Source organism: Aquarana catesbeiana, linkage group LG05, assembly GCF_042186555.1.
Source record: "Aquarana catesbeiana isolate 2022-GZ linkage group LG05, ASM4218655v1, whole genome shotgun sequence".
Classification (NCBI taxonomy): Eukaryota; Metazoa; Chordata; class Amphibia; order Anura; family Ranidae; genus Aquarana; species Aquarana catesbeiana.
The window spans coordinates 245301459-245320611 of NC_133328.1; the positions used below are offsets into that span (position 1 = coordinate 245301459).

General features: G+C 42.4%; 1 protein-coding gene across 4 annotated transcripts in view; it reads right to left on the bottom strand.

The window, feature by feature from the left end:
• TRIP13 (thyroid hormone receptor interactor 13) overlaps positions 1-19153 on the bottom strand; it is a 244675-nt gene that overhangs the window by 133207 nt on the left and 92315 nt on the right. For all 4 annotated transcript variants that reach the window (XM_073630674.1, XM_073630673.1, XM_073630671.1 and 1 more), the window contains exons 6-8: positions 12034-12124; positions 9058-9130; positions 8658-8721 (exon numbers count right to left, since the gene is read on the bottom strand). In XM_073630674.1, the coding sequence (XP_073486775.1) occupies positions 8658-8721; positions 9058-9130; positions 12034-12124 (228 nt within the window). The remainder of the gene's footprint in view (positions 1-8657; positions 8722-9057; positions 9131-12033; positions 12125-19153) is intronic.

The window sequence follows — 19153 nt, forward strand, 5'->3', positions numbered from 1 at the left end:
TTGAGGGTCCTGGGTAATGGAAGAGAGCCTGTCGCATTTTGTCCCATACTGGGATGCGATTAAAGCCACTAACCTTTTTTTTTTTTTTTTCAATCATATCATAGCTGAGGAAAAAAAAGACCTTTTTAGTAACAAACAGGGGCTGCAGTGTTGAAAACAGTTGCAAACATTTTATGGCCCCGATGCTCACTCTGACCAGCCACCCCCTCTCAGGGGAGGATGCCATTGTAGAGATGAGTAGGCTTTCCAGAGCTTGAGGGAGACCCTTTTAGCCCTTCTTTGGGGGTGTTTCAACCCCCCCTGCTGACCTTAGCCCGATGCCCAAAGCAGAGGTACTATCAGAAGAAATCGCATCCACTGCTTGAGCAATAGTGCAGCTACTGCCGCTGCTATTAACACTCAGCCTGATGCTTTTAGTAAATGCGTCAGGGAATGCCTGTGTCACCAACCTCTTATATGCCCCTTTTTTCTTATTGTGTCCCTCCGACATCTGCAGCCAGCAAAATTTGAGCTTTTAGACATACTCCCACGCTGGACGTTGGAGGACGCCAATGCCGCGCTAAGCCTCGCCCCTTCCATCACATTGCGGCCCCCCTCTCTTTTCAAGAGAGAGTTTTCCTGCGCGAGTGCGGGCCTCCGATCCGACGGGATCGGCGTGTGTGTGTGTGTGTGTGTGTGTGTGTGTGTGGGGGGGGGGGGGGTTGGTGAAGAGGAGTCGCCGTGCAGGGGCAGTGAAAAAACGGAGCGGCATCGGTGATCGTTTTTGGCTTCCCCCTTGCGGGAAGAAGGGGAGAGCTTTGTCCAGGTGGGGGATTTTTCGTGGAAGAAAATCCCCCCCAATCTTACCGGAGGTCTGAGCTGCTCGCCGGAGGGAAGCTTGCTGCTTCTGTGACAAAGCGTGAGGTTTGGGGAAAGAATGACAAGGTACGTGCTCTATACAGCCCCCAGTGGTGACTCTTAGGCATGACAAAATTTACTTTTTTAAAGGAGACATTTCATAAAAAAATTTTAAAAATTTCTTAGAAACCTCCATTTACCTTTCCCGCCATAGGGTTTTTTGTGGTAAAAAACAGACCCAATCTTCACCTCTCACGGTGGGTTCCATTACAAAACCTTCAGGAACCAGGGACCCTCGGGGAACCCACACTCCTGGACCTGTAAAACACCCCACCAGAAAAAACTTTATGGCTAAAACAAGCAAAGCTCTGGATCCCGGGGTCCAGCTCTCTTAAAGAGAGAAGCGTTACAGGCAAAACCTTGTTTCTTCCGCCACGAGGCCCGGGTACCATTCAATTCGGCCTAAAAAGACACTTTGAATGGATCCAGCTGCATAGCTGGCCCCAGCAGGGATTACTCCAGTGGAGCTTAGCACAGCATATCTTTACTTGTGACCAACACCTAAGACACTGGCGAAAAAACTGAGGTACTCCCAGTAGTGAGAGGGGTTATATAGGGAGTGGACTTCCTGTCTTAGGGTGTGCCGATGTCCATCACCTGAAGGTGGCCTATAACCCACATAGTAACTACTATGGCTCTGGGTCCCGTGATGTACGATAAGAAATATATTTTATGGTGTTTATTTGTGTGGTCTTCCATATTGAGCCTATAAAAACTGATCAATATAGGTGGAGTCTGAATTACATCAGCCCGCAATCGGTTTTCTCTTGGTACATACAAAATCAACAATACCACTTTTAAGTCTGCCTCTTACAAAAAAAGAAAAAAAACACACAGCTTGAGGGTTGTTTAACCACTTCAGCTCCGGAAGGTTTTACTCCCTTCCTGACCAGGCCATTTTTTGTGATACAGCACTGCGTGGCTTTAACTGACAATTGCGCGATCGTGCGATGCTGTACACAAAAAAAATCGATGTCCTTTTTTCCCCACAAATAGAGCTTTCTTTTGGTGGTATTTGATCACCTCTGCGGTTTTTGTTTTTTGCACCATAAATAAAAAAAAAGAAAAGACGACAATTTTGAAAAAAAAAAAAAAAACATTTTTTACTTTCTGCTATAAAACATACCCAATAAAATAATAAAATAAATCACCTTTCTTCATCAATTTAGGCAAATATGTATTCTGGTAATATTTTTGGTAAAAAAAAATCCCAATAAGTGTACATTGATTAGTTTGCGCAAAAGTTATAGCGTCTTCAAACTATGGGAAATTTTTATGGACTTTTTTTCTTATTGTTTTTACTAGTAATGGCGACGATAAGCCAAATTTTTAGTGGGACTGCGACATTGTGGCGTGCAAATCTGACACCAAGTGACACTTTTTGGGGACCAGTGACACCAATATAGTGATCAGTGCTAAAATAGGAAAAAAAAAAAAAATAGGATTTTTATTGGGAGTACATCATAGAACACAGAGCCTTAAGTAATTACTTAATGGGTTATGGGCCACCTTCAGGTGATGGACACTGGCAAACCCTAAATAGGAAGTTGCCACCCTATATAACCCCTCCTCCTACCAGGAGTAACTCAGTTTTTGTAGCAAAGCAATATACGTATACATACACCCCAGAAAAGAGGGGTGGGACCTCTGTTTCCCATGATATATTCCAAGAAAAGGATTTTACAGGTAAGCTGTAATAAAAATCCTATATTCTTTATCATACATCATGGGACACAGAGCCTTAAGCAATTACTTAATGGGACGTCCCATAGCAATGCTACTTGAGGGGAGGGAGACACAACCCGCAGGGTACCCCCCGAGTTGAGGACTTATACTGCTGCCTGAAGCACGCTGCGACCAAAGGCGATATCCTCATACCTCCTTACTCCTACAGATCAGATCCATGGAGGCCTGGTGACGCACTGCCCAAGAAGCACTAACCGCCCTGGTAGAGTGCGCCTTAACTTGAAAAGGGGGACTCTTACCCCTTAAATTAAACGTTTGAATTATAACTTGCTGAATCCACTTTGCGACAGTGGATTTCGATGCTGCCTGTCATTTCTTAGGACCCTCTGGCAGAATAAATAAGACATCAGTCTTACAAATCTGAGCAGTTGTCTTTAAATAGATTTTCGCTGCTCTCACCACATCAAGACAATGTAGTGACTTCTCTTCCCTGGAACATGGTTTTGGGAAAAACAATGGCAGGACAATATCTTGGTTCAGGTGAAAACCTGAAATCACTTTTGGTAAGGTCTGGACGAGGGCGTAACCCCACTCTGTCCTCATGAATAATCAAATATGGCTCCTTACACGAAAGAGCAGCCAATTCCGAAACCCTCCTTGCTGAGGGTATAGCAACCAAGAACACCAACTTCCCTGTCAGAAGGAATAAGGAAATATGCTGTGTCAGTTCAAATGGCTTTTTGTAACACTGACAAAACTAAGTTCAAGTCCCAAGGGCTCAAAAGGTGATTTAACTGGCGGATTAATCCGCATCACCCCTTGCATAAAACCCTGGACTAAAGAATGTGTAGCAAGCGGTCTTTGAAATAAGATCGATAAGGCTGAGACTTGGCCCTTAATAGTACTCAAGGCCAATTTCATCTCTATGCCCAATTGTAGAAAGGCAAGAATTCAGCCTATGATATATCTCCGAGGATGCCAACCCTTGGATTCACACCAGGAAACATAAGCCCTCCATAGTCTATAATATATAGCTCTAGAAGCTGGCTTCCTTGCATTAATCAAAAGGTAACTGACCCAGAAAGCCCACGTTTCTTCAGAATGTGGCCAGGCCGTTAATTTTAGCATTCGTAAAGTAGGATGGAATATCAGCTCCTGTGAGAGCAGGTCTGGCCTTAGTGGAAGGGACCATGGATCCTCCACTGCCATCTTTACGATTTCTGCATACCATGACCTTCTGGGCCATGCTGATGCCACCAGAATTACCGGCTTTCTTTCCTGCTTGACTCAGCAAAGCAGTTGCGGTAGCAACTGAATAGGTGGAATGCATAGATTAGTGAGAACTGATCCCACGGGGTCACCAACGTATCTGTTCCGCATGCGAGTGGATCCCTTGTCCTGACACAAAAGTTGACTAACTTCATGTTGAATCTGAACGCTAGAAGATCTACGTCCGGAGTCCCCCATCTTTGGCAAACAGCCCGAAAAATGTCGGGGTGAAGAGACCATTCCCCCGGGAATAACTGCTGGTGAATTAAGTAGTCCGCCTGCCAATTCTCTACTCCCAGAATAAAGACTCCTGATAGGCATGGAACATTCCTTTCTGCCCAAGTTAGAATATGATTCACCTCTCTTTGCGCTGAGAGACTCTTGGTGCCCCCTTGGTGATTGATATAGGCCCCTGCTGTGGCAATGTCGGATTGGATCCTGACAGGACAATCCCTTAACCTGGAAGTCCAGGCCTTCAGAGCCAGACACACTGCCCGAATCTCTAGGTGGTTAATGGGCAAGGTTCTTTCGGTTCTTGACCACTGTCCCTGGACAGTGGTCTTATCTAGTACTGCTCCCCAGCCTGAAAGGCTGGCATCTGTGGTTACTACTTTCCAGATAATTGGTCTGAAGGATTTTCCTTTCAGCAGATTCTGGGTTAGTAACCACCAACTGAGGCTTTGGGACACCCTTGGGGACAGCCGCATTGGGAAGTCCAAAGCTTGGATCGTTTTGTTCCAAGCAGACAGAATACGGTTTTGCAACAGTCTCGAATGGAACTGGGCATAGGGGACTGCTTCGAATGAAGCCACCATCTTTCCTAACAACCTCATGTAAAGGCGAATTGAGGGATTTCCTTTCGACCTGACCATCCAAACCAGCTCTCGTATGGAGTTGATTTTTGCCTAAGGGAAAGAACACCTTTTTCTGGGCTGTATCTATGATCAGACCCAAATACTCTAGCTTATTTAGCGGTAGTAAGGAAGACTTCTCTAGGCTGAGAATCCAACCCAGATTTTTCAGGTAATTGGTTGTAATGTGTACACTTTGCTCCAAACGAGTCATTGATAGGTCTATTAGCAATAGATCGTCTAGGTATGCCAAGACTGTTATGCCCTGTGCCCTTAACCTGGCTAGAGGTGGGGCCAGCACTTTTTTGAACACTTGAGGTGCTGTAGCTGGCCCGAAGGGCAAGGCTACAAACTGAAATGCTGTTGTTCTACTTCGAACCACAAAGACCTTTGGTGAGCGGAAAATGTAGGGACCTGCAGATATGCATCCCTGATGTCGATAGATGCCAGTAGTTGTCCTCCTTTTAGGATAGAAACTACTGACCTGATCGACTCCATTGAAAGGAGCAGATCTTCAGGAACTGATTTAGATTCTTTAGATCTAGAATGGGTCTGTTGAATAAAACCCCAAAGCTTGCTCTTCTGTGCATGTGCAGGAAATGCCTGAAAAGGCTGTGAAGGTTTTAAGAAACCTAAAGAAGAAACAGAACTATCAGCTGACTCTGCTAGAGGTAGCTTGAAAGAGGCACAAACCATCTCTGTAAGAGATTGTACCAGCTATCTCTAGGATTGCGAGGCTGAAAAAGGATCATCTACCATTGTTTCCTCAGCAGAGGAGTAATCGGTATACCTTTCTTAATGATCACCTGAGGGTAACCCCTCATCCTCTACCCACTGTTCCCTTGATAAGGGGTCTAAGGTGGGGAATTGGGATCTAACACGCTTCCTATCCTTTTGGATAGTGGACGCGATTAAAGTCACTAATTTTCCTTCCAGGCCTTGTAGGGCGGAGGAAAAATCATTTTCAGTTATGTATACAGGGGCTGAATTTTCTGTGCCTGGGCCTGACCCTAAGGCCTTCCTCTAGAGTCTCACGGTGGAAGCCATTGCCACTGCCTAGAGGCGGATGCCCCTGGCGAACGTCCTTTAATGAAGGACGTTTATACTTTCTTTTGGGCAAAAAAAGTACCTTTCCCACTAGAAATCATTTGGATGTGTTTGACCAAATCCTCCTCAAATAGTCGATCCCTATGAAAAGGGAAGCTAGTCAGAAGCCTTTTGCAAGGTGCTTCAGCTGACCAAAAAAGAAATTTTTTTTTTTTTTTTTACCACAGGGTCCTGCGCATGTGTACCAGCACGAGCGCAAGGCAGGACGCCTGGTGAATAGTCTTTCTTGGGGTCTATGACAAAACATAGCGCCCTTGGTAGTACGGCCAAATCATGGGGCTATGTGCAGGGACCTCTTTAAGGGCCTGTCTAAACTGGTCCCTTAGGTACTGACAGATGCCTATTGCTGCAACTGCAGGCTGAGTAACTGCAGCTGCCAAGGAAAAAAAGGATTTTAACAGGAATTCCAACTTATCTGTTGGTTCTTTAAGCATTTGTGCATCGTCAACTGGACAAGTTAAACTTTTGTTCACACTGGAAATCGCAGCGTCAACTGCTGGTATTTTCCATTCTTTGGTGAATTTCTCCTCCATGGGATAGAGATACAAGGAGAAAATGCTTATCCGGGTGATCCCATTCAGCATCAATAAGCTTTTCTAGTAATGCATGGACCAGAAATGCATGAAAAGGCTGTAAGGGTTTTAAAGAACCCAAGGAAGAAATAGAACTTTCAGCTGACTCTGTTAGGGGTAGCATGAAAGTGGAACAAATCATCTCCGTAAGAGTTTGTACCAGAAATCTCTTGCGATTGCGAGGCTCAAAAAAACGTTCATCAACTGCTTTGTCCTCCGCAGAGGAATAATCGGCTTGTTTTTCCCCGTGATCGCCTGAGGGTAATACCTCATCCTGTGCCCAACTGTTCCCTTGGTAAAGAGTTTGAGGTGGGAGGGGGATCTAGCACGCTTCCTATCCGTTTGGATGGAGGATGCGATTAAAGCCTCTAATCTTCCTTCTAGGCCCTGCAGGGCAGAGGAAAATGCATCTTCAGTCACATATACAGGGGCTGAAGTGTGAGAAGCAGTTGCACCACCAGTTGGTTCCAATGACTCACCCTGGCTTGCCATAACTGGTATCTCCGGAGAGGATGACAGTGTGGAAGCATGACTGGAGTTCCCAATGCCTGGGGGTGGAATTTTTGGTACCTTTGTGGTAACTCCTCATCTAAGGTACCAAATGTAAGGCAGGTCCCAGCGGTGAAAGTATTAAAAGGAGTGATTTGTGTCTCTTCAAGGCAATGTACCACTGTACTAATGTATTATACATAATGCTAAACAGCATTGACTACCCTTTAAGTATTAGAGGGAAAGAATGTTATGTCGATTTAAAGTGTTTGTTACCCCAGCGTTTCATATTCCTGATATGTGCCTGCTGTACCATGTACTTGTATGGAAAAGTATCCCGTTCTATTTATATTGCTTCCTTTGTATTCCCGCCAGTCCCTCTGCTTTCCTATTAGAAACTGACCATACGAAGCAGGAGAGAACATGGTGGTCAGTTCTCTAGCTATGCTGGGAACCCAGCCTGCTCTCCTCCAATGCTCAGACTTGCACTGCCATGCCCCCCTAGCACAACCATTTACTGGAGAGTTCATTGTGCTGTTGCTTTTCCTCTTCCCAGCTCTGATGCAGCTGAGAACAGAGATGATGTGATCACTTATAAAAAAAAAAAAAAAAAAAAAGAAAAAAAAAAAAGTATTTATAATGTTTTTTTTTTTTTTTTTTGTTTAATTTCTATACACAATTGTTTTCCCTTTCATTACGGTTTTAAACTGAATAGGTTATCTTACAAGGTGATTGTTCACAACCACTTTAATTTTATATAATATTTAAAAGTGTACTGCACTGCTAATAACAAGGAAAGAAAAGCAAGTTACTGGGGATTTTAATGTATCTATCCTCAAGCAAAAAACAGCCTGCTCCTGCAAAATAAGGCAAAATGCACTGAAAGCCTTACTAAAGGTTTTACATTTCTGCAATTTATACAAGAATAAACCGATAATGCTTGCTGTAGTCTGATGCTTCTCTCTGTGTTCATCTGTTTTGGTGATTCCCTAATAAAGTTAAAAATTGGTAATAATGTGCAAAGAAAATTGGCAGTATGAATCTAAATATGTATGATACGACTGATATGAATCGACAGTTTGCCGTCTGAACACAGGGGGAGCGGTCTTAGCATGATGGAGCTCCTGTCTAAACTGGCTTCCCATTTTCCCCTAGTGATAACTAAAATATATAAATAAGAGTTATAGATGGCAGCCACCTTCATTGTACATGTTGTTTTGTGTTTGAGCACACTTTTTATATAAAATTAGTTTTTTCACTCCTGACGAAACCCTTTTATATTGGTGAAACATGTTGAGCTTTGGGGTTGGGATGCTCACTTTTTGATGTGCTCTATATTATCAGAGGATGCAGGGTAAAATTGAAAAATAAATAGTCTGGTGTGTAAGGCACTCATTATTATGACTGGTTCTTGGACATAAGTAAGGGAATGTCTCTCGTCATGGAAAACTGAATTTGAATACTCCTACCAGATTTTTACATTTTTGCCAACAAAACTTTTATTCATACATAGCTAAAAATAATATATGTTTTAGGGCTTAGTGGGTTCTGTGCATAGAGAGATTGACGCACAGCTCTCACATGGATTTATCAGTTGCGATTCCCCACAGAGTAGTCTGTAATTAATTTAGTTCTGGATAGTCGGGCACATTTATTGGTTTAAAATTCAAAGTGCACTGAATGACATATTGGAGAAAAAGATGTGTGATCAGTCCTCTCCTGGAAAATGTTTGTGCCATGAAGTTAGTAAAGGGAACATGTTTACATAGCTATTTATAATGAATACCTCTGAAAACCACTTTGAGAAAAGGCTGTGACTGTTAATCTCTACGAGTTGACCATATCTGTACCTAAAAAAAATAAATAAATAAATAAAAAAGACTGAATAAAATGTTTGTGCACCATCATTTTACAAATTGCTGTTTGGTCAGTCCTGCCAAAAAAAAATATTTATATGATAGTTCAGTTAAATAATCCCTAATAAAATAAAATACACATTTATTCAAATTTGCTTCACAAAGATGTAAGGCAAAGGAATGTATATGCTAGTATAGCACTCCCAAATTACAACCACTTTTCTAAAAATCTAGACATTACCACACTAGATAAAAAAAGAGAAGAACAATAAAAAAATAAAATAAACATGGCAAAATGGCAAATCTTTATAAAAAAAAGTAAGCGAATACCTGTAGGACAGTCTGATAGTCAGCTTTTGCGCCAGTGCTTTACACAGTGATGTTTTTCCTGTTCCAGGTGGGCCTAACATAAAAAATAAAAATAAACACAAATTACCAAATGTTACAAAGCAAAACATGTTTTCTTTTAATTATGAAATGTCTTAAACATATATCACATGATCCATTACTGGTCTAATCTTGGTATTTATTAAATGTGGCAACATTTTCAGGTTTTTCATCCATGTTTACTTGTAGCATGATGGATAAATATATTCATGACGTTATTCCACAAGTCTGCCTGACCGCTTGGACCTGCTGGTTGTTTGTAACACATGCTGTGTAATTCCTTCAAAATTGTAGGTGATTTTATGATCATTTTATAAAAATTTTGGTAAAATACTACACTATGTGGTTTTTCCTCTGCACTTTAACTTCCTCCATGGAGTCTATCTTGGCTTAGGAGATTGTGGAACTTTTGCATGCAAGATTGTGGTATACATGGCTGCTATGCAGCAAGGCGTCTGATGGTCTCTATGTGGGATCAGAGCAGCTGGTAAGGAGGTCATGTAATCGCTTGTGAAAATTCCTTTAGGGGGCACTCCTTCTTGCTGCACGTTATCATTCCTTTATGGCAAAGAAAAAAGGGACTGTTGAAGTTTAGAAAATCTGAGAACCTTTTTGCACTATATTATATATATATATATATATATATATATATATATATATATATATATATATATATATATATATATATATATATATATATATATATATATATATATATATAATTTATTATTTAATTTTTTTTCCAATATATGTTTGCACATTTTATATGGACTTTATTTGCAAAGCTATGTCAATTTAGAATGAGTTTATCATATGTTTAATTCTTTTATTGTGTCTCCTTTGTGATTTATTAACTTATACCTAGCACAAGGATAGCACACTTTTTATATACTCTAATAGCAAACCACAATGCACATTTCTTCAAACTATATCAAAGTATCTTCAGAGCCTATGTGTACACTTTTAGATATGTTCAACTTTACTTTAGCCTGCTCTTCCACTATCAAAAGGGGCCTCTATCTAATAGCTGTTGAGGCTTTTAAATTTCATGGTGGAGCTGGGAAAGAATTACCAGCAGCGCTAAATTTTTATGAAGTGTAGGACTTCAGAAAGTATCCAAATACGAGTTTAAGAACTTTCCAGGCATACAGAGGAATACACAACATAGCTTCCAATGACAAACAAGACATGGCAATCGATTGTTTTAAACAAGTTCATGGCTGCAGATTTATGGCTGATCCCTCTCCAGTTTGTAAAAGTAAATTAGATTTCTATAAAGCCATCCAATTACTTTGACAACATGCAAATATGGAGCAGCAACCTCCCTTGCTCTTGGTTCTAAAGCAATTACCCCAACTGTACACTAGAACTTTAATCCTGAGTTCACAACCTTTGGCACAAGGTTCCAGGTAAGCAGGAAATCCAGGATTTTCTGTCCCTGATTTTCTGCAACAGAATAAGACATCTGGCATTTTTTCAGTTCTTTGAGATTCTGTTACAATCTGTGACTGATAAGTAATCTGCCAATATGTGTTCAGGTTTTCCCATTTATAGTTAGTATTAGGGCTGCACAACAGCGCAGAGTGATTTTCAGGTATTTTTATTTGAGAGGTGTGCAAGAGAATACAAGTGTTTTACATGTGTATTCAAGCTTTGGGCGTTTTTGTTTTATGCCAATTGAAAACACTAGGAGATAGAGATTAGGGGTAGAGAGCTGCTGTTGGCTGGAAAATGCACCACTGGGGCTGCACAATGAAGACCAGGTAAGTTGCAGTCCGGGTTGGTTATGGTTTATTTAAAATACAGCACTAAAAAGTACATTTGTCCTTTAATTATTTCCTCCCTGCTCCTCAAAGTCCTGCTCAGCAATCTCTCATAAAGATGGCTGACAGACTGCCTGAACTAGCCAGTCACTAGAGGACTAATCTATAGACCAGAGATGATGAACCTTGGCACCCCAGATGTTTTGGAACTACATTTCCCATGATGCTCAAAAACTCTGCAGTGCAGTTGAGCATCATGGGAAATGTAGTTCCAAAACAATTGGGGTGCCAAGGTTCACCATCACTGCTATAGGCTATGTTAAAGTAAACATTAAAATAACTGAAAACATAAACTTAGTAAAATTAACTTTCCATTACAAAGGAAAACCAACAGCAGCTGCTGCTGCACTATTACTAGATACTTAAAACGACACCATCATTTTAGTGGGTAAAAGTCAATTAAAAGGCAATCTCCAGCAAAATATATTCTTGTTTACATTTAAATGGCACGGGAAGGGCTAGAAACTCTAACAGATTATCATTGCCGTTTGTGTCCACAAGAAGATTAGCCCTCGCTGCATGGGGCAAAAGGTAATAGAAAATGTCTTGCAACAAGAAAACAAACCGAAACAAAAAACTATGGTGGGTGGATTGAAGCTTTTGGGTCAGGAATAAAAGTCTCCCCAACAGGGGCAGTAATTAAGACCTGATTTGACCTACTCTAATTTAAAGCCGTACAAAAAAAAAAGAAAGAAAATATACTAGTTCATTGCGTTTTTTTACAGGCAGTCCCATAAATTAACCTTATGGGAACATTTTCCTGTACCCATCACTACAACAGAAAGCAGGTAAAAATCTCTCAAAAGGACACAGAAACTGCAATAAAAACACTTTTATTTTGTAGAGTGGTGAAGGGTTAGAGTCTCTCTCAGGTTCTAATTTTGGTTTCTGTTCTAACCAGGAAGATTGCCCTGCATTAACTTCCCTATTGAAGGTAGAAAGTGAGAAGAAGTCTCCAAAGTCAGAAAAAGCAACAAAAACCTAAAAGCCAATTAAATACAGTATCTTTTCTTGCTCATTCTATCCAAATGACTGAATCTGGGTCTTCAACATGTATATTTAAACATTTGTTGTGCATTAAAATAAAAATTATTACCATGTAAAAGGACAACTCTGTTCCAGGCAATCAAGTTGCTATCAACATTTTTGTCGGAAAACAGCAGCGTGGTTGTAACATAATCTAAAAGCTTAAAAATACACATAAAATTTGTCAAAATTCTATGAAAATTTCCTTATCTGTTATAATTATAAACAATAATTATCTTTTGGTTCCAACTGCAGACTGCTTAGCATACACTCAAAACCTTACAAAATCAAAAAGAAAATATATATACAAAACACACAAAACTAAATGAAGGACAACTTTATATAAACATCAAAATATAAAGGGCTACATACATACTGACCATATAAACTCTATTGCACACCTTTGTGTCATCAGTAGGGATGGGCCGAACACCCACCCGGTTCATTTTGCACCAGAACATGCGAATAGGCAAAACATTTGTGCGAACATGCGAACCCCATTAAAGTCTTTGGGACACAAACATGAAAAATCAAAAGTACTAATTTTAAAGGCTTAAATGCAAGTTATTGCCATAAAAAGGGTATGGGGACCCGGGTACTGCCCCAGGGGACATGTATCAATGCAAAAAAAAAAGTTTTTAAAATTACTGTTTTTTCAGGAGCAGTGATTTTAATAATGGTTAAAGTTAAATAATAAAAATTAAATACTCCTTTAACTATAATGCCTGGGGGGGGGGTCCCCTTAGTCTGCCTGTAAAGTGGTGCATCTGTCTGATGTGTTTTATAATGCCACAGCAAAATGATATTTCTAAAAAGGAAAAACTTAAACTTGATCGCGGCTTTAATGTATTGCCGGCTCCTGGCAATATAGATAAAACTCAAGGAAAAAAAAAAAAATCTTCGGGTCTGGTATGAATTTTAAGCAAAACTTCAAGCCAAAATTTTTTTTAAAATTCATACCAGACCCTTATCCAAGTATGCAGCATGGAAGACAGGATAGGGGGGAGGAGGGCTGCCGAGAACCACACCAGGCACATGCCCTCAACATGGGGAGGGTGCTTTGGGGTCTGCGGACGGGGGACTTATCCGAATCTGTAAGCCCTCTTTAACAAGGGGGCCCCCAGATCCCCCCCCATGTGAATGGGTAGGGGTGAATTTTCATTAAAAAAAAAAGTGTCCCGCGATGTACATCCATCATCAATCACGCCGCCCGATGGACCCAAAAAACAGAAAAGAATTCAAACGAAAATACTCCGCCTGCATAGGAGGGCTCCCTCAGACTGCTGTCTTTTCGCTGTGACAGCTGTTATATATGCACGGGGGGGGGCCACTAGCTGATGTGACCGGATGACCCCACCACCCTCTGTTGGCACATGACATCAGACATTGCCTATATAACAGCTGTCACAGCCAAGAGACAGCAGTCGGCGGAACGCCTCCCATCAAGGCGGAGGTTTTTTCCCTCTATGATTGCAGATGGATCAACATCGTGGGACACTTTTTTCCTTTTAAATAAAGGAATTGTCAAAGTAAAATCCACAAGACAGTTTTTGACAATTTCTTTATTTGGTGGTGCCCTAAACCAAAAATATCATCAAGATTCAGGAGGAATAGGATAGGCAGCATAGGCAGTCTTCAAGGATTCCCAGATCCCTAGCAAATTCAATCAGTTACATCAGCATCAGGGGCTTGATAGCTGCTGATCCAGGACAGATTCATTTTTATAAATGTGAGCCTATCAATGGAGTCTGTGGACAGGCACACTCTTTGATCCATTACAAATCTCCCAGCAGCACTGAATGTCCTTTCAGAAAGCATGCTGGATGCTGGACAGGCCAGTAGCTTGATTGCATTTTGAGCAAGTTCTGGCCAGTGGTCCATCCTCAAGACCCAGTAACCTAGTAGATGCTCTGTTGGAAAGGTCTCCAAGTCTGCCCCTAGATATTCCTGCACCATATAATGCAGACGCTGGCAATGGTTGATTGAACTTATCAGACCTTGGCACTGAGGACTGCAAAACTGTTTAGAGGCATCGGTCAGCCGACCACCTTCTCCACCACTCTTCCTCTGAGCAAACGAACCCTCAGAAACACAATGTCCCGCACCAGGAAATGGTAACCTCCCAGGGTCTGGAAAGGCGTTGCACAAACTTTTCTTCAAGGCCTCCTGAAGATGTTTCATCCTCTGCGAAGGTAGGATGAGTTCTGCAACTTTACCCTTGTAACGTGGATCAAGAAGGGTTGCCAGCCAGTAATGATCCTTCTCCTTGATACCACGAATCCTAGGGACCTTTCGCAGACTTTGCAGAATCAGGGAGTCCATGCAGCGTAAGTTTGCAGAGGCATGAGATTGTGAGTCCTCTGGGTAACTAAGGATGACATTGTCAGGCACTACCTCCTTCCAGCCACGTACAACTCCTTGGGTTTCTGGGGACTGAAAACCATCCCTTGAAGACTGCTGCGTGTTTCTGGGGACTGAAAACCATCCCTTGAAGACTGCTGCGTGTTACCTCAACATCCACCCTGACACAATCCTCCTCCCCCTCTTCTTCCTGTGTTTGGAAGCCCCACAGGAATGCTATCTGCATAAAGGGGCCTTGAGAGGAAAGGAAGTCCTCGTCTTCCTCCTGCTGTTCTGCCTCAAGTGCCCTGTTCATGATGTCACAAAGTGTGTGCTCCAGCAGGAAGACTAGACGGACAGGGTCACTGATGCATGCATTGTCGCTGCTCACCATCCTTATGGCCTCCTCAAAATGGTGACCGGACAGTGCATGCATCCTTAATCAGTAGCCACTAGCGTGGTGAAAAGAAGCCAAGCTCCCCTGAGCCTGTCCTAGTGCAATACTCACACAGGTACTCATTTATGGCCCTCTGCTGTGTGTGCAGCCACAGCAGCATTGCCAATGTTGAGTTACACCTGGTGGGCATGTCACAAATGAGGCGGTTGGTGAGCAGGTTGAATTCCCATTGAATGTCAGCCAGCCGAGTACTGGCATTGTATGACTGCCGGAAATGGCCACAGACTTTTCTGGCCTGCCTCAAAAGTTCCTGTAAGCCTGGATACCTGGTCAAGAAATGCTGCAGCACAAAATTCAGGACTTGTGCCAAGCATGGAACATGGGTCAAGTGTCCCTGTTGGAGGGCAGAGAGAAGGTTGGTGCCATTGTCACATACAACCATTCCTGGATCAAGCTGCTGTGGCATCAACCACTTCTAAGCTTGCTCCTGCAGAGCCAACAGAATCTCTGCCCCAGTGTGCCTTCTGTCTTTCCTAGGCAGACCAACTGAAGCACCACATGGCATCTTTTAGCCTGACTGCTTGCATAGCCCGTTGAACGCTTAGGGAGTACTGCTGGTTCAGAGGACAATTCTGCAGAAGAGGCCATAGAGGAAGAAGAGGAGGAGGGGGTGGAGCAGAAAGATGTGGCAGAATCACCACCAGCTTTTTGGAGTCGTGGTGGCGGAACAAGCTCCAACACTGAACCCTGTCCTGCATCCTTCCCAGCTGCCAGCAGTGTTACCCAGTGCGCCATGCAGGAAAAGGTAATGGACATTGCCCGCTGGACCAAGAGTCAGCGGTAATATTAACATTGCTGCCGACTGCCCTGTCCAACGAGGCCAAAAGGTTGCCTTCCACATGACGGTAGAGAGCTGGAATGGCCTTACATGAATTTCTTTTTTCGTTTTGGAACCTACCACTGTGGTACAGCACAATCCACAACTTCACGAAAGGGGGCAGAGTCTACCAGCTGAAAAAACAGGCAGCTGCAGTACTAGCAATTCGGCCAAGCTAGCGTTTAGACGCCAAGCTTGTTGATTAGCTGGGACAGTATTTTTTTTATGGTTCAGCAACTGGGGTAGCAAAATTTGCCTGCTGATATAGCAACTGGTGGTGTACTGCTAGCAGATTTATTTCAGGTACTTCTATAGCGCCATCAATTTACGCAGCACTTTACATATACATTGTACATTCACATCAGTCCCTACCCTCAAGGAGCTTACAATCTAAGGTCCCTAACTCACATTCATACATACTAGGGACAAATTTTTAGACAGGATCCAATTAACCTACCAGCATGTCTTTGGAGTGTGGGAGGAAACCGGAGTACCCGGAGGAAACCCATGCAGGCACAGGGAGAACATGCAAACTCCAGGCAGGTAGTGTCGCGGTTGGGATTTGAACCAGCGACCCTTCTTACTGCTAGGCGAAAGTGCTATCCACTACACCACTGTGCCGCTATACCTTCATTCCTCTCAGCGCAGGTTTTTGAGAGGACTGGAGGTATAGTAGGGGTTAAGATCACAGATGAGGAGCAATGAGAAGTCCGCTTTTTTTATTATGTGGATCTTTCAGGTGCTGTTGCCAATAGCCTGCCAATAGCAGGTCGTCATATGTCTTGTCAAGCATGTGGTGCCCAAGCGGGAGCTGTTCTGGCCACGCTTGATCTGCTTCAGACATAGATTGCAAACAGCAACGGTGCGATCTACTGCACGTGTGTCGAAAAAAAGCCCACACCAATGAAATTTTGGAAGTCAATGGGGAGTCAGTAGCACACTGCACCTGTGGAGCTCTGTGGTGTGATTCAATAGGGTAGCTGCCCATAAGCAGGCCCCTGGAGGACATCCTGCCTTGTTGGAATTGTGCCTCCTCACTTTCCTCCTCTCTTCTCTCAGGCACCCAAGTACAGTCAGTGAACTCATCATCCGCTCCCACCTCATCACTGGAGCAAACTTGGCAGTATGCTGCAGCTGAGGGAACACGACTACTAGTTTCTTGTCCTTCTCTCTCTAGGCTCTTGTTACTCCCTTCCTCAACCTGGGAACCAACATCGAAGCCTTCAAATTGCTGCGCATCCTCCATCAGCATGTAACCGATACTATGGTTGAATAATTCTGGTGACTCCTCCGTGCATGATGGTGGGGCTACAGAAGAAACTGTGCAGAAGGAGACGGTGGAATGGGCTGCTTTGGCAGCTGCGTTGGAAGGCAAACTATTATGAGCCTGGGTGACAGAGAATGAGGACGGCTTAGTTATCCACTCCACCAACTCTTCGGTATGTTGTGGCTCAAAAACATGGCCAGCATTAGAATAAAAAGGCCAAGTGTGACCCGCCTGCAGAGAATGCACCAGATCCGTCACCACCACTTTTCATTGTAGACACAGAGTCTGCTTGCCCTCTTTTAGTGGCCTTCCAGACATGATGGGGATTTTTCTTTTTTCACACTACACTGTATTATATACTGTGAAAAAAAAATAAGTCCAGCTGTGTTTGATTATACTGATTGGACTTGATTATGAAAGCCACACACCTGTCTATATAAGACCTTACAGCTCACAGTGCACGTCAGAGCAAATGAGAATCATGAGGTCAACTGCCTGAAGAGCTCAGAGACAGAATTGTGGCAAGGCACAGATCTGGCCAAGGTTACAAAAAATTTCTGCTGCACTTAAGGTTCCTAAGAGCACAGTGGCCTCCATAATCCTTAAATGGAAGATGTTTGGGACAACCAGAACCCTTCCTAGAGCTGGCCGTCCGGCCAAACTGAGCTATTGGGGGAGAAGAGCCTTGGTGAGAGAGGTAAAGAAGAACCCAAAGATCACTGTGGCTGAGCTCCAGAGATGCAGTTGGGAGATGGGAGAAAGTTGTAGAAAGTCAACCATCACTGCAGCCCTCCACCAGTCGGGGCTTTATGGCAGAGTGGCCCGACGGAAGCCTCTCCTCAGTGCAAGAGGCATAAAAGCCCGCATGGAGTTTGCTAAAAAAAACACCTGAAGGACTCCAAGATGGTGAGAAATAAGATTCTCTGGTCTGATGATTCTTCTGGTCTGAAGGAGTGACTTCACAACAACTCCGTGAGGGTTCTTGAATTGCCCAGCCAGAGCCCTGACTTAAACCCAATTGAGCATCTCTGGAGAGACCTAAAAATGGCTGTACACCAACGTTTACCATCCAACCTGACAGAACTGGACAGGATCTGCAAGGAGGAATGGCAGAGGATCCCCAAATCCAGGTGCGAGAAACTTGTTGCATCTTTCCCCAAAAGACTCACAGCTTCATTAGTTCAAAAGGGTGCTTCTACTAAATACTGAGCAAAGGGTCTGAATACTTAGGACCATATGATATTTCAGTTTTTCTTTTTTAATAAATCTGCAAAAACGTCAATAATCCTGTGTTTTTCTATCAATATGGGGTGCTGTGTGTACATTAATGAGGAAAAAAAAATGAACTTAAATGATTTTAGCAAATGACTGCAATATAACAGAGTGAAAAATTTAAGGGGGTCTGAATACTTTCCGTCCCCACTGTGTGTGTGTATATATAATATATATAGATAGATAGACCAAAGCGCCAAAAGGATTACTACCAATCACCTCATGTATGTATTAATATCATGAATAAAAATAAAAGTAAAAATTACCACATGATTTTAGCAGCTGCAGTTTGAAATTGGTGTAAACAATTGATGATAAAAAATAAATAATAAATATACCGTGCTAAATGCTATATATTGCTACATACAGAAAAATAAATGTAAAATACTGAAAAAATAAATAAATAAAACAGTCCCCAGTGTGAAGTGCTGGTGCTTATGAAAGAATGATGAAAAACTCATATACAGTGCTGTGACTAAGTGCCTGCAAGCCACTAGGCCAAATAAGAAGGTCTTCAAAAAATACAAGGCTCAGAGATCATCATCAGCTTTCCAGCTTTACAATGAATGCAACAAGAAATTAAAGGGTGGAATCTGGGTGGCTAAGATAGAACATGAAAGGCACATAGGGGAGGAGAGTAAAAAAAAAATCCCAATAAATGCTTTAAGTATATAAATAGTAAGAAAGGGAAATCAGATCATATTGGTCCCATATAAAGAATGATGAAGTGAATCTGGTTACTAAGTATGGAGAGGTGGCAAAGTTATTGAATGTATTCCTCTCCTCAGTCTTCACAAGGGAAATGTGGGGCTTCAGTAACCAAAACTGCAATGTTTATCCTTATGACACGTCACAGAAAGCACCCTCATGGCTTACAGAGGATAGATTTAGAATGAGACTTGAAAAACTTAACATTAATAAGTCACCGGGACCAGATGGCTTGCACCCAAGTATCCTTAAAGAACTCAGTCAAGTAATTGCCAATTTTTTAATTTTTTACTTTTTGCTATAATAAATATCCCCAAAAACAAAATTTC